This window comes from Buteo buteo, chromosome 4, assembly GCF_964188355.1.
Source record: "Buteo buteo chromosome 4, bButBut1.hap1.1, whole genome shotgun sequence".
NCBI classification, from domain to species: domain Eukaryota; kingdom Metazoa; phylum Chordata; class Aves; order Accipitriformes; family Accipitridae; genus Buteo; species Buteo buteo.
In genome coordinates, this window is record NC_134174.1 from 69,781,850 (window position 1) to 69,797,275 (window position 15,426).

General features: G+C 49.7%; 1 protein-coding gene across 1 annotated transcript in view; it reads left to right on the forward strand.

Annotated features, from left to right (window-relative positions):
* The first annotated feature begins 509 nt into the window (after positions 1 to 509).
* INPP5A (inositol polyphosphate-5-phosphatase A) overlaps positions 510 to 15,426 on the forward strand; it is a 259,357-nt gene continuing 244,440 nt past the window's right edge. The window contains exon 1 of the mRNA XM_075026659.1: positions 510 to 1,091. Coding sequence (XP_074882760.1) covers positions 1,017 to 1,091 — 75 coding nt within the window. The 5' untranslated portion in view covers positions 510 to 1,016. The remainder of the gene's footprint in view (positions 1,092 to 15,426) is intronic.

The window sequence follows — 15,426 nt, forward strand, 5'->3', positions numbered from 1 at the left end:
CTGCCAGGCGGCCGCCGCCGCTCCCGGCCGCCCTGGGCAAAGGCCCCGGCGGCAGCCGCCGCGCCCCGGGGCAGCGGGGCGAAGGGCAGCGGGGCCGGTTCCCCCGCAGGAGGCAGCTCCCCGGGCAGAGCCCAGCTCCTGCCCCGCCGGGGCGCTGCTCCGGCCGAGCAGCCCCGGCCGATCCCCGCCGGGCCCCGGAGACGGGCCGGCCGCGCCAGGCCGCGCTCCCGCCCAGGTGAGCGCCGCCGCCGCCGCCGGTCCCGCCCCGCCCCGCCCCGCGGGCGGTGCCCTGCCCTGCCCTGCCCTGCCCTGCCCTGCCCTGCCCTGCCCTGCCCTGCCCTCTCCGCGGGGACGGGCGGCCGCGGGACAGCGCCGCCGGCTGCCTCCCGCGGGGCGCTTCCCGGGGGTTGGCGTTGCCCTTTTAAGAGCCGCGCGGGGCCGCTGTGACGTCGCGGGCGCAGAGCCCTAGCCCGGCCCGCCCGCCGCGCCGCCAGAGCCGGGAGCGGCGGCGGCGGCAGCAGCGCGGTGCGCGCAGCGCCCGCCCAGCGCAGCCCAGCCCGGCCCAGCCCAGCCCAACCCAGCCCAGCCCGGCCGGCGAGCGCCGAGACCGGCCCCGCCGCGCCGCCACCAGCCGCTCCGTCCCGTCCCTTCCCGCCCCGTCCCGTCCCGCCGACCTGCCATGCGCCGCGGCCCGGCGCCAGCCTCCGCCGGCGGGAGCCGTCCCGGCAGCAGCGCGACGACGACGACGGCGGCGGCGGCGGCGGCGGGCGAGCGCTGAGCGCCGCGGCCCCGCAGCAGCCGCTAGGGCGGCCGGCCCCCCGCCGCGGCGCGGATGTCCGCGGGCTGCCCGCGCCGGGAGGACTCGCCGCCGCCCGCGCCCCCCCGCCCGCGCTGACGGGGCGGGCCAGGCGCCCCGCTCGCCGCAGCGCCCCGCGCCCGCCCCCCGGGCTCCCCGCAGCGCCGCCGCTGCCGGCCGCGCTCCGCGCTTCCGCCCGCCCGCCGCCAGCGCCGGCGCCATGGCGGTGAAGGGGGCCGCGGCCGGCGCCGGGGTGCTCCTGGTGACGGCCAACGTCGGGTCCCTCTTTGACGACGTAAGTACCGCGGCCGCGCGCCCCGCCGGGGGGGGGGGGGGAACGGCGGCCGGTGTGTGTGTGTGTGTCGGGGGGGGGGCTGCCGGGGTCGCCGCCGCCGCGCCGCTTCCCGGGCCGCCGCCCCGCGCCGGTCCTAGCGCCGCCGCGCCGCCCCCCGCCCGCCCGCGGCTGCCGCCCCGTCCCGGTCCCGGCCGGCCTCAGGTGCCGGCGGCGGCGAGCAGCGCTGCCCTCCGCCGCGGGAGGGCGAGGGGGGGGGTTGTTGGCGGTGCCCCGGCAGCCGTCCCGTCCGTCTGCCGCCGGCCGGCCGCTGCGTTTGGCGGCGTGGGGGGGAGGCTCTGTCTGCCCTGGAAGCCCCGAGGAAGGCGCCCGGGGCGCGCAGCCTCTCGGTGGACCGGCTTGTGTCGCGGGCGTGCCGTGTCCCCGTTGCGGTGACCGCCGCTGATGGTGCGGCGTGCTGGGACCTCGTCCCGGGTGGCTCAGGTCCTCCAGCCGCCGTTCCTCCCGAGGTATCCAGAGGGTGGGAACTTGGGTGCTCTCGTTCTCGGGGCAGGGGGGGAGAAACGGATTCTGCCGTGGAGCGCTCAGCCTTCCGCAGAGGCTGCGGCTGGGCTCACCCCCAGGCTTTCCTCCTGAGACGCCTCATGCACGTTGTGACATGAAAATACGATTTAATTTCTGTTTAGCGTAGCGTACTCAGACAAATGTTTGGAGCGCTTCTTACCGCTGCAAATAAGGCGAGCGCAACAGTTGATAGGGCTAGCAGCGAAGCAAAGAGAAGAATGCTTTCTGGCAAACTTGTGTGAATTAAGACAGATGCTTACAAACATCTGGAATAGCAGCCAGGCTTCTAAACCTCCTGGGCTGCGCCCCGGGTGGAGTCTGGCACCGCTGAAGTCAGTGGCAATGCACCGCTGGAACTGAGCAAGGCTGGCACGTCACGAACGGTAAAGGGAGCGTTTCTAGGGGTTTGCAGTTCGTGCAGCAGCGTACATCTAGCAGGGAACTGGGCCCAGACTTGTGCTGCGTGTTGCTCTTGCCGTGTGTGTTAGGACTGGCTTTGCTTCGTATGCCAGCCCTATGCACAGATCACCACATGTGGTACAGTAAGTGTGTTTTGTTCGTGCCCCCCCCAGTCTTCAAAGTTTGCTTTGTTTTTTTGTCATCTTGAAGGCTGACCTGAAGTACGCACTCTGATCCATATGTGTGTAGTCAAAGGATGCAGTTCGTCTTTTCACCAAGTTTAGTAAACTTTGGCAAATTATCACTGCAGTTATTTTTACACTTAAAAGTGTCAGTTCATATTAAGCGAACACTGTGAAAATACTCATGTCACAATAACTTCCATGATTATGGCCTTAGGCTTGTGCAGTATCTATTTGTGAGTAAAGCCGCGTGGTGTTCAGTCAGTTGGACTTCTGCAGATAATTACTGCTGTGCATTCCCGTTGCCATTGCTAGAGCCTAAAGGTGATAGCTCTGTTTGACCTGAGCCCACTATCTCCCATGGCAAAGTGCTCTCCTGCCCTCTCTTTCGACTGAGAGTGATAAAAGCGGCCACCTTGGAGCGCTGTCATTGAAGAGGTCCTGTGCTGTCACACCAAACGATTCCTGGTTGTCCCTTATTAGTATTTGAGACTCGCTGGCCTTCCTGGAGAAGGTGAAGCGTTTTGTTGTTTATCGTTCGGCATGACCAAAGAGGGGAAAGCTTCTGCTCTAGCGACTGCCTTGTGATCAAAAACTTAGTTTTCTACGGCAGCAAAACCGGGCTTATTTGGATCTGTTCCACTGCAGGGTGGGGAATGGAAAGACTGGTCTGAACTTTCGTGATTACGCTTCTGGTTTGTTGCTGTTGGAGTTGGGATCGGCGACTGCCCAGTCAGGTTTCTGGAGTGATGTCGGTGCAATTCAGGCACAATAAAGATGACATTAGCTTGCTTTGTGAACTTAGCTTTTGAGTTACGTGTTGGAGCTGGCAGCGGCTGTTTCTGCTTCTTGGGCTCTTCCTGCTCAGCTGGGGCGTAAGTTTTGCTGCTATGACCTGAAGTGATCTTGGTTATGAACAAGGACTCCTGCTTTGATAGACTTCACCTAAGCCACTTCCAGTTCCTTTAATCCATTTTTTCCGTTTCTGATATCAAATTCCAGTTGGTGATACGTACTTCAATTAACCACTACATTTTTAGTCACATTTTCCTGCACCTTGAGGTAGTGTAACGGTATGCGTTTCCACAGCACGGTGCAGAAACCCCGAGCGGACGGGACGGTCGGGTCTGAGTGTCCTGCGGTGACACAGTCCTGCCTTCTCTTGCTCTGGGGATCTGATTCACCGTGGGCCAGACATCTTCTGGGAAGCATTCCTCCACGGAGCTCTGGGGCGGGTGTCCCCATGTAAAGGGCTGCCGTGGGCAGGCTGCGTCCGGGCGGGGGGTTCTGGTGGTGTGGGTCTTCAGCTGCTGAAGCTGCCCACCCTCACCGGGGCTGCACTCCCGCTCTCGCCCCACATGGGTGGGACTTCTGCTCCCCCGTTCCACGCTGGCAAACCCTCGCGTATTGGCTCTGTGATGAACCTTTTTCCCATTTCTTTAAAGTAGCCTGAACGTTACTGTGTGGCAACAGCACGATTTGCACTTGAGATGTGTTTTGTATAAGTACTGTTCCTTTGGCTGGCACATGCTGTATATGCAAATGCTCTTTTCATTGAGATCACTGTTTTGTAGAAGAATAATTTAAAATATCTTTGGTAGGCAGGCTTGTCTGGGTAGGATAGTCTTTCCTATATCCTGATATTGCTGACCTGGCTATACTTTTGCAAAGAGGAGAAAATTATTTGGGGGTTTGGGGGGTTTTTTGTTTTGTTTTGTTGTTTGGTTTTTTTTCCTCTCTGATTGCCAGAAGGAAATTACGATAACATACTGGTTTGCTCCTGCCAGCCATCCACATCCACTAATAACCTGTTGCAATGCTGACCTGGGAGCTCATGAATAAACATGTTAACAGTGAAGAGGGTTTTTCATTCCTTGAGTAGTTTTGCTGCTTCATTAAAAACGTTATTGCAGTATTACATCTATAAATATTTTTTCAAAGTTTTATGAACATGTGCATCTCATGAATATGAATGCATATGATTTTTGGTACATTTGTGTTTACTTAAGCATTTAATGTTTGTCTTGCTGTACAAACATTTCCTGTTTTTTGTCACAGTATACTCTTGCTAACAACAGAAGATGGAGTTCAGGTTATCTGTGGGTGACTCCCCCCCCCCCCGCCTCCTCTGATGCCCCTGCCTGCCACAGGGGGGTTGGACTAGATCATCTTTAAAGATCCTTTCCAACCCAAACCATTCTATGGTATGAGCTTCTCCCTCCCCGGTTCCCTTGCTTTCTTTGCTTCCTCTGTCTGCACTGACAAAATTTCACATTTACCTTTCAATGAGCCTACCACTGTAGTGGCCATGAAATCAATCTGCCTGGCACTTCACTGCTTTTACTGTATAGGATTTTAATTACTTTCATGTGCTGCCTTTTTTTTCCTGCCTGCTGTATCCTTTTTGTTGTCCCCAGTTACTTTTAAACAGCTTAATGCTGTTTGTTTTCCTTGGGACAAAAACCTGGGAGTCAGGTGCGAGCAGCTGGCCTTGGGGCCGGCGAGAGCTGTCGGCCGGCCGGAGCTCATCCCGGCCGAGGGCTGGGTGTGGGTGGCCGGCAGAAAGTTGTACGGACGCCTGCGACGAAATGCCTCCGGCCGACCTGTGGAAAACTCCTCCGAGGACACCCTGGGGCTCACGAGCCGTCCCGGCAGCTTCTGTGGGACGCTGCACAGGAGGGTTTGGGGCAAGGTCGGGAGCGTGTCGTGTCAGGTGAGAGGCCGTCAGCGGAGGAAGCGCTTGGATTTCGCTGCAGGATCGTTCAGCCCGAGCGCAGCACCTTACCAGCCACCGAGCAGAGCAGGCTGGGTCGCGGGCGCGAGTGGGGGGAGGCGTGCCTGTCCTTAGCTCAGGCAGGTCCCCAAACCTGTCTGCCGCGAAAGCAGGGAGGCAGCCTCTCTGGCCCTGCCCGCATCCCTCCTGTCTGGCAGATGTCTTGGAGAGACTGGGTGTCCTGGGGAAACTTCCCTCACCGCGTGTTTCGTCGTCAGCACGGCGGAGGGGCTTCGGTGGTTTCTGCTGGACGGAGGCAGATGGAGATCTTTGCAATGCAGTTTTTGTTGTTGTCTCAGAAGTTTTGTTAGTTTGCTGCATATTTAGCTGGGTGCAGTCACAAATACTGAAAACACACCTTAGTGCTAACGCTTGAAAATTGTGTCTTTCACTGTTTTAGTTCTAGGTGACTTTAACGATCCACATTGTTTAAACCTCTGGACGTATAGATCTTTAGGGTAAAGACTTCTAATATGCCCAGCAGACTTAGCCATACAAGTTCCAACATTTCTGCTTGGGTTGGAAAATAGTTAATTTGTTCCAGCTTGCTTTGAAATTGGAATATAGGAGCCTAAATCAGGTAGATACTTCTGAAAACATTTCCTTCTGTCTTCGTACTGCTGAATGTATGTAGCTCTTCTCTAATGGGAGGTTGATGCAGTTCTCAAATTCTCAGGACAAACTTAGGCCAGAGTAGAAGTGTAAAGATGACAAGAAAGGTAAAAGCTAAACAGAACATGTAATTTTATTAGTTTAAAAAAGGAGGAGGGGAGAAAGTAGGTTAGGGGATCGTTGTGTGGTGCTAGGGTACCCATACTCAAGATTTTTCAATGACTAACAGCATTACTGTCCTACCTGTATTTTCTTTGACCGTGCAAAATACTAGCCTTCATATGACAGTGCCAAGATGGGGCAGTAAGCTTTCGCATTCCCAGGTGGCCTATAACCTACTCAACATTTGGGTGAAAGTCTCCCATGTAGTACACAAAGAGGGCAGGGGTGGAATTTCTTGTTCCAAGTCCTGTTTGTAGTAGTATTATTATTATAAGTATGCTTACGGCTTTAATTCTGAGTATGAACTTGGAATATCCTTTCCTTCTATTAAGAGTTGAAGTCTCATCAATTGAATTTGAAGTAGAAATACTTCCCATAATAATTTTTAAAAACAGCCTGTTCTTCTAATGGGTGGTGATCACAGTGTAGATGTCTATCATGCTGATCTTAATTTTCCGATCCTGAAACAGTGGGTGTGGTTTTATTTTGATATCTAATATCTGTGGATTTAGCTGGTATTAGGTGATAACGATAAGGGCTTTTTTTGGCTTTGTTGTTTTGTTTTTTATTTTTCTGTTTCTCCCCCCGCTCCCCCCCCCCCCCCCCCCCCAATGATTATTTGTTTTGTGGAATATTTCAAATGTGGTAGGATGAAAAATGTATTAATTAGGTTTTGATTTCTAAGTATTAAGACTAGTATGTTGCAAGTCAAGGCACCCTCTTTTCTTCAAATTATGGCCACTAGATTGAGGGAAAGATAATGCTTGATTTGATGAAATTTTTTTAAAAAATCACATTATTTCACTGCTGAAAAACACTTATTCCATCCTTATTGTCAGGCTGTGTTGATGTTATCCGGAGTGGAAGAGAAAACTAAACAAACGTGCCCAGCTAAAGGCAATGTTTCTATGGGAAATTTAAATGTATGGGGAGTATTTCTGCCAGATTCAGTGGGGCTGCCTGTGGCTGCGGGCACCTTGCTCGCAGCGGGGAGTAAACTAACCCTTCTTCTCCGGCCAAGCGGGGGGTAAGAAGAACAGAGTTGGGGTAGCTGGAGGAAGAGGGGCAGAGGCAGACGAGCGAGGAGGGCCCCGGGACGGCTTCGCCCGTGGGCTTGCATGCTTTGGAGCAAACTTCTCCTTTCGCTCTGTGCCCCAAAGCTTGCTGGTAGTTGGAGAAGGAGCCCTGGCTGCTGACGGGTTGGTCTGGTGGGCCTGACCCCCCTCCTGGGCGGCTTCCCGGGGCCAAGCGTGGTGCTCCACAGCTCTGGCTAGCTCCCCAGGGTGCTGCCCCGAAACCCGGTTTGTTTATCATCTTGCTTTCTGTGATGCTGTAAAATTGCATGCTCGTAACTGAGGACTTCCATTTTAGGAATACATACTCTTGAGCGGTAAGATAGAAGGCCAATGAAAAAGTATTTTTCAGTGTTCTCTGTTATGGGAACCCTAAAAATAAGTAGTCTCTAATTTATCTATTTCTGCACGCCTCACTTTCTATTTTCTGGTTGTTTTGGTGTCATCTTTCTGATTTTAGTTTTTTTGTTGCGTAAGTGCCACTGGTAATTTCTTAAACATTGTTGCCGCCTTCTGTTTGTTTGGTTTTCTATGGCAGAATCTCAAATCAACATTTTTCTTATGGTTTGTGCTCTACTCCTGCTGTTTTTTAGGAGACTTTCCTGTTTTACACAATTCTAAACCCTCTTTGCAGGAGGTGAAATTTTGAGGTAGACCAGACTTTGGTACTACCTAAAACTTCTTGAGCTATGTGAAAATGATGATGGGAAGGAGAAAACTGTTTTGTTACCCTCTGCAGTGCTTGTGCATTTGAAAAAAAATACTTTTAATAATTGAGGGCTCTGTTGGACTTTGAGAATGAAATTGTTGGTAATACATTAACAGCAGGGTACAGCTGTTGGCCCAGATGTGCAACTGAACAAAGCTGAGTGGTGGCCCAACGTGATGGTGTCTGGCTGCTGGATAGCCCTCGCTTGCTGTGTAGCTCTTGATCTTCTGCTGTGAAGAGGTGTTTTGGTTTGAAACTCCTTCACTGCCTCTTGTTTTCTTTCACTTCTGCGACTGGGGATGAGCTCAGGGACCTGTGCATGGACAGCTGAAGTGGCTTAGGCAGTACTGTGGAGCTGCACCAGCGGTAATGCCCGTGCTGCTCTTTGTTACCAAAGTGCTTTTTCCAGGTATACAGGGATAACTTGCAACTGTTGATACTCATGCTTTGCAAAAATGTAGGATAGCTGGGGCAAGGATTGTACCGGTTTGTAGTTCTTTCTTCATTTAGCCTTTAGGAAGGTGATAATGTCAAATAACATACAGCAAGAGTGATGCGCTCGCGATTGTGCCGTTTTGACAAGGTCTGTCTTAAATCCTTCACAGCCTGCTTGAAGAAGATCTAAATACTCATGCTGATTTATAGCTTCCTAGGGTTCAGCTTCCCAAGTAATTCAGCTCTTAGCATCCCTAGCTTAGGCGAAGGACGGCACACCGGCGTGTGCCGGTGGGGTCGTTCATAACCGGTGTCCCCACTCAAGAGCACCCCGGTGCCCGGCTCTGCGCAGCTCTCTGCTGTGGTCCAGGGGTGCTTCCCCTGGCGGCTTGCGCGGCCACTGCACAGGTCCTGCTCACAACCAGCCCTTCGCTTCCAGCCCCCTAAGGTATGATAAGCGACGATAGCTGAGAGTGAGCAGCAGAGCAAATTCCCCTTTTAAGTATAAATGAGGATCAAGACCCGAAGCAGTTGTGCAGTAAAGCAGTGACACGTTATTGTGCATCGGTGTCCTTGCAGAATTTAAAAGCTCTTTTCTAATTTGCTGAAGATGACTGGAGCAGTAATAGTACAGGCGACACAGAGGGTGGGGTTTTTCCTCCAAGATGGAGTTGTATGCTTAACAAAAAAAAATCACTTTTTTCTTTAACAAAAAATAACAAATTTTCTTTTTAGCAGATATTTTTACAATTCTCTGAGCAAAAGAGTTTTAATTAGGAGCTTGTACAGTGTTCAGCCTGCCTTAAGCAGGAAGCTCAGAAGATTATCTTGTAGACCATCTTTCCTCTCCTTTTGATTAAGTGTTATCATTAACAGCAAGAGCACATGTTTTCATGAGGAAGTAATAGTGGCAAAGTGCATTATATAATTATAGTTTTCTGTTAATGTGGTTTTATAGCAGGTGGAGTAGAGTTAGCATTTTGTAACTTGCTGAGTTTCCACAAATTGCCAGTGTATCAGTGTGATGGTTTAAGAGGATTTAATTCTCCAAATATTTGCATATGAAATTATGCAATGGGAGTAGGATAGCATAGGAAGAATGCTTTACATGTGCATCTGTGAGTTTATTAGCTTGTACGAGCACTCTCACAAGGGTCAAATTTTAAAGGTTTTGTTGCTGTTTCAAACTTATCATCGTAAATTTTCTTACCACAGAATTTGACTTCAAAGGGAGTTGCACATAGAACACCAGATTTCACGATATTTCTAAGAGGCTGATCTGTTGTTTACTTTTTCTCTTTTTCCCTTTTCTGTTACTTATTTCAACATACTGTTTATATCTCCCACCCCCTGCAAATGTATTTCCTCTTTTTCTCTCAAACGCTTTCTTTCCCTTTCTTGTGCTGTGCATACTTACTTGTGAAGCTCTCCCCTTATACCTCATTTATTATGTGACGTGAGGATGTCGCTCAGAAAAGCAACCTTTTCATTTGCAGTTTTGTGTGTGCCTCAAAAGCCATTAAGAAGGCGAGTTTGGTTACCCTGAACACATCATCCACTGCCCCTTGCTGCAGCAGGGATTGAATGCGTATGAGGGGGATCTGATTTATTAATGCACGTCCCCGGGGCCCTGGGGGTGCGCCGGGTAACGAGCCTGTTAAAGACAGAGCCAGGACGACATAATTCCAGTGAAGTAACTCCCTCCGTGTTACAAAACTTCTCCACGTGGAGCTTTAACTTGGGCTTCGACATGTCATTGCGCTGCCTTTAATGCAACGAGTGTCTTGCTCTCTGTTGAAGAGGCGATTCCACGGGGTGAAACTCAAAGTTCCTTCTCCACCAGGGTCGATCAACACTCTGTTCCTTGGCCTCCATGTGAGAAGAGGAAATCAAATGGCTGAACTACCTTGGAAGGCAGACTGGCTTTTAAGTACGTGCTCTGGGAGTTGTCTCCTCTCCACCGCCACCCAGAAGACCGGCCACTTTGGTCGTAGCTTTACCTTGTCCTCTGCCCCTAAACTCTTACATGAATTTGGAAAAGGAAAAGTCAGGCAGGCAGGTCTGACTGCAAGCCAGTATGTGGAAGTTCTCAAAATATATCCACATTAGTGTAGCCTAATACTTTATTTGACATTTTCTAACCATCTTTTTTTACTTGCTTGGTAGAGAATAGGACGTGGTCACAGAAAAACAAGACTTTCTGCCTTTGGTGAATGGCCTGTCACAGAGTCATTTAGCATCCTTTTGCATCTTTATTACTGAAGTGGCAAGGAGACTTCCCCTGATGAAAGTTCCAGGGAAATACGTTATTTCGTGGTGTGGAAAAGGTCAGATTAAGCATGACAACTATCAGACTGGGGGAGAGTGAGTATTAAAAGTAAAATGTTTCTGTTACTGCTTTTTTTCCCAATCATATATGGTAGTTATTCAACACTTTTAGCACTATTTTCATTATTTGTACGTCATCTTTTAATGTAAATGTACTATTTAATCACTTTCATTTTTAATATGTTATTGGAAAAGATATCAAAGTTAAAGCTTTTATTGACAGCAAACAAAAGTGATCATTGCTTTTATATGATATTTTGAAGTTGGAGGTAATTGATTGTTTTCATTAAAGTCTTCAAGTTGTTAAGCACTTGTCTTCATGAGTCAGTCAGCTTTAACAGATAATATCCTCCAAAGCAGAAAATCAAAGCTGAGAAAAGTAATTAAAAACTCCATGACAACACTGGAAGCTTTCTGTCATGCTATAGGTAGCTTACATGCCAGTTCAAACAGCTTTTAGGGGTACGGCTGTTGCTGATACCGAGGTATTTGCCAAACTTTAGCTCGGCTTAAGACCTGTATGCCTGTAATTTGAGGTGATGCTGACAGCCGAGGGATGCCACTACAAATGCGAAGTTGCAATGGGAAGAACTTTCATTTCACGTTGTGGTTCGTGACTGGAAGGGTTTTCACCTGGGGTTTTGGTTTGTCTGGCTCCTGGAGTCGGGCCGTGGCGTGCGGGACCCAGAGGGTCCCGTCCCCTCTGGGGTGTCAAGGGGAGAAATCCCTGGGGCGGGAGGCCGGCCTCGTCCCCTCCCTCGGGAAGGCAGGAGCAGCCCGGTGTGGGTCAGGAGGCAGTCACTGATGGAGGCCAGGGTACGGCGGCGAGGCGAGTGGAGCAGGAGCATCCGTGTGAGCAGGGAGCTCTGCGCGGCAGGAAAGGGGGGGTCACCCGGTGTTTTCCCTCCCTGCAGAACCAAACAGGGTGCTGGGCTGAGGCGCAGGAGACCCCCCTCATCCTGCGGGAGCCTGTTTGCAAAGAGTTTAACGAAAGAATCTGGAAGTGCCTACTGTTTTCAAAGCCTGTCTGCTGCTCGCTGTTCATCAACAGCTCCAGAAGTGCGGGCAGCATGGTATTTAGTCACTGGGAGGAACCCATGTTTGTTCAGTCTTCAGAGAGCCAGAATTAAAAAATGTTAATTTGTAGTGATGTGCTGATGCACGTACAGAAGCTGTGCCCGTCTCTTTTCAGGGATGTAGGAGTAAAGTATACTGAATGGCACTGAAACGAGGTGGTTTGGGTGTTTTTCTTTGCAACACAAAATACGTGGTGTTAAATAAAGCACAAATTTGGAACCAGCAGAGCATTAGATTGCGGAACTCATGGCTGCAGATCGCTCTACGGGGACACCAGTAATGGACACAGTTCAAAGAGGGACCGCACGTCTGCGTTGTAGAGAAGCAGTGCAGCAACTGCCAGGACTGCCTGTCCCTCAAAACAACCTGGAGAAAAAACCGAACAGCTTCAGGGCAGAAGGCATTTACCAGTCATTATCAGGAGGAGGGGTGGTTTGATGGTGGGAACGCTGGTCTAGGCTATGGAAATCAGGGTTCAGTTTGGGTTCAGCCACAAGCATCCTGCACAGCCCCGGGCAAGTGGCACCAGATCCCCAGACGGGGCATGGCCCGATGGGATGCTGGCGGGTGAGAGTAGCTCCCCAGCCGGAGCAGCCTGTGCAATGTTCGCCTCTTAAAAGGCTGCGTGCCTGAGTCGAGGGGCGATCTGTCAGGGGTAACTGGACGGTGTTGGTTATGGGTGAGACCCAGGGTGATGGCTCATTCTTTCCACTTTAGTTTGAGGAAGGCAGAGAAGAACCACGTACTGACTTCAACGCAGCTTGTATGGGCATGCACCATGTTTTATTACTGGAGAAGTTCCTGGCCAAACAAAGGCTTAGTTAATACAAGCTGTATGAGCCTCCTGCTTAGCGAGAGGTTCCTTTGGCTTATGTAAGCTCAAATGAGTAACAAAACTAGCTCTTTAGATAGACTTTAAAAGAAAAAGTCCATCTTTACTTATGGGAGTAAGTAAAAGCAGGAAAAGATGCTCCATCTCAGTCTGCGTTTTGGTAAGGCTTGCAAAGACTGTTTACAGGACGTTAAGTAATGTCACCTTTCTGTAGAAAGTTCAGATCTCATTAAAAGGCTTCATTAGCACACCGTAGAAGGAGCGGCCGATCACAGGCATTAAGTACCATGGGAACATGCTGTATCCAAAACTCGTTTGTTCTACTGTGCATGAGGTAGAGCTGCCTCTACTTGTTCTCTCTTTATTTTCCGGTTTCCATTGCATTCTTGAAAAGAGATTTATTTTTTTATTGCCCTTGAATGTATCGGCAAGCCACTGCATATTAATGGATGGGCTCTTCGGAGCAACTACGTACCGTGCTGTTAGCACTCCTAGCACTGCAGTAGACGAACAGTGAGCGGCAAGCAGGCTTTGTGAGCAGGACGTAATTCTGAATTCTTTCGTTAAAGCCTTTTAAGTGATCCTGTGGGAGCTTGTTTTGAAGTTTTTTGTTTTTCTGGTGTGGCAAACGCTCTAATTTTAGAGGCTTTACCAATCCCAGCGGGAAAAGCAAAACTAGTTTTCCCGTAGGAACATCTCAGAAATGTATGCTGAACTCTCTTTGGCAGTGGTTATTTATGTGTCAACCAAACATTAAAAAACATTGTTCAAAAAGCACTTGAGGGAATTCTGTATTCATTAAGTACCATCAGCCAGCATTAACTATATTTTAATTATTTCAGAATTTTTGTTTATTTAGGGACAGAATTACTGCTTTTCTTGGACTAACTGGGCAGTGAAGACCTTTATGTGTAATGTTGGGCAGACAGCTGTCGTTGGATCCGTTATTGCAGCAGGTTTGTACAAGGAAGGTTCCTTTTGACAAAAGCATTGGCTGTTTATGTCCCTGACCTCACCATTCAAAATGTTTTTTTTAAAACAGCTGTTCAAAGTGAAAGTGGTGGTCTAGAATTCCTATCGCACTTTTTATTGGAGGAAGAAATGGAAGATTTTTAATTTATTTTTAACTTCAAATGTTGCCAGGCTCATGAAGGAGTCAAGAACTGGGTGGAACAGCGTGATAGGACCAACCCACTCACTTCAGAGAACTGGACGTGACCCAAAAATCTTCTGCTACAGCAAGTTTGTTTTCATGAACTGGCAGTGTTGTTTTTCTGGGCTGGAAGGACAGACCTTATCCAGGCTTGGCTGCTTGCAAGACCATGAAGCCAACTCTCATTTGTCTTGTGGGGTAGCAGTTTTTAGCAAAAAGGAAGCAAGACCTTTTCCCTTCAGCTATCCTTACTAAATGTTAAAGTACTGGTGATTTATGACCACTGTGCACCTTTTACTTATCTCAACAAAGAAAGATCTTTAATATAATTTAGGAAAAAGTGGGAAAGGAACTGATGCTGTGTGGATCTACTTGCCCTTAGAGGATATCAATGCCATTGTAGTCTTGCTGAAGTGAGTGTGTGGAAAATACATTGTATGCCAGGATTGGTGAAGACAGAGCTGTGTAAGCCAGGTGAAGGGCTATATCCTCGACCAAGTAGGTGGAATTTTGGTGCAAGAATTTCTTGCTTGTGTTGCTTAAAATAATGAACTATTGCCAAACTAATTAGTTTTTCATTTGTATGTGAATATTCAGTGTTATATAATGAAAATCCATATTAAACAGATAAAAGGTTTGCTTTATGTTACGTTCAGAGCAATGTGAGAAAAGTCCTGAAGGAGACACCTTTCTACTGCAAGGGTGCCTGAGCACTGGCACAGGTTGCCCAGAGGAGTTGTGGAGTCTTCATCCTCAGAGGTGCTCAAAAGCTGTCTGGACACGGTCTTGGGCAACCGACTCTGGGTGACCCTGCTCAAGCAGGGAGTTGGACTAGGTGACCTCCAGAGGTTCCTTCCAACCTCAGCCAGCTTGTGATGCTATGCAGCCAGACACAATACTTTTTTTTTTTTTTTCCTTTTGCTGCTGATGCCATTGCCTGTTGCTTTCCAGCACTTGCAGAAGACGACTGCCTACTTCTCAGTTCATCTCTTTGTGGCAAATCCTTGTTCCCTTTTTGTCTGCTTTTCTGTTATGGATGTAGACCATTTCCAAATGCTTTCCAGAGTGGCTTTGGTCCAGGAGCTGGAACATGTGCGTTTGAAAACAAAGGCTATCCTGCTGTTCTGAAAACTTGAGGAAAAATACGCATGTTGTCTGTCAGCTTCTAAGTTTCTCTAAATCTTCTAAAAGCTTCCTCATACGCTTTTTCAGTGTGCTGAAACTGAAGTCTCTAGGTCAGGCTTTCAGCTCTGATTGTTTTTTGTTTGCTTGCTTTTCTGTTGACATTTCAGTAGCAAGTAAATACGCTGTTCCTGATTTACTTCAGAACTGGAAAGGTGGTAGAAGCACAGGAGCCAGAAAACAGTTGCAAGTGACTGAGACGGTAAGAGCAGTGGATCTGCAGGGTTCACTGGCAGCTGATGAGTCTGATCTTTACCTCAAACAAAGGAACAGCAAAGGTGTATGGTGGGAAGTGATTAGATAGAATGGCTGCTGCACCGATGTGTTTCTGTTCTGTCTACTACTGTGTTTGCAGTATTGCTGCTCGTTACTTGAGAGACGATTGGTCCAAAGAACCAAGTTGAGAACTGTGAAGAGACGTTGTCATAGTACAAAAAGCAAAAAAGAGAGTATTCCTCTTCTAGTCTACGTTTTTGTTCAATCGCCTGGTAACGTAAGGCAAAATGACCTGCCATTGACGTTTGCAGTAATTCATCTGGCGTAGTCGGAGTGTAGAGAGTGAAGCTTCTGCCAGTATTTTAAAAACCTCCACATCGCTTCTCAGAAGCGGCGTGTCCGGCTCTGTCTGACGGGCCATACAGAGGTGTTAGGGCTCAGGCGCAGAGGCGCGTTTCGGAGGGGAGCTCGGCTCGCTCGCTGCGCTCAGCAGGACTGGGCTTGCCCGGCGTGGTGAGGCTGCCCGGCATCGCCTCCAGCAGCAGGGCAGGTTCAGACCCTTCCCTCTGCCGAGAAAAATCTGAGATTGGGTGCGGAATCTGACCGCTGCGCGGCTTAACAATGCCGCCCCATTCGCAGCT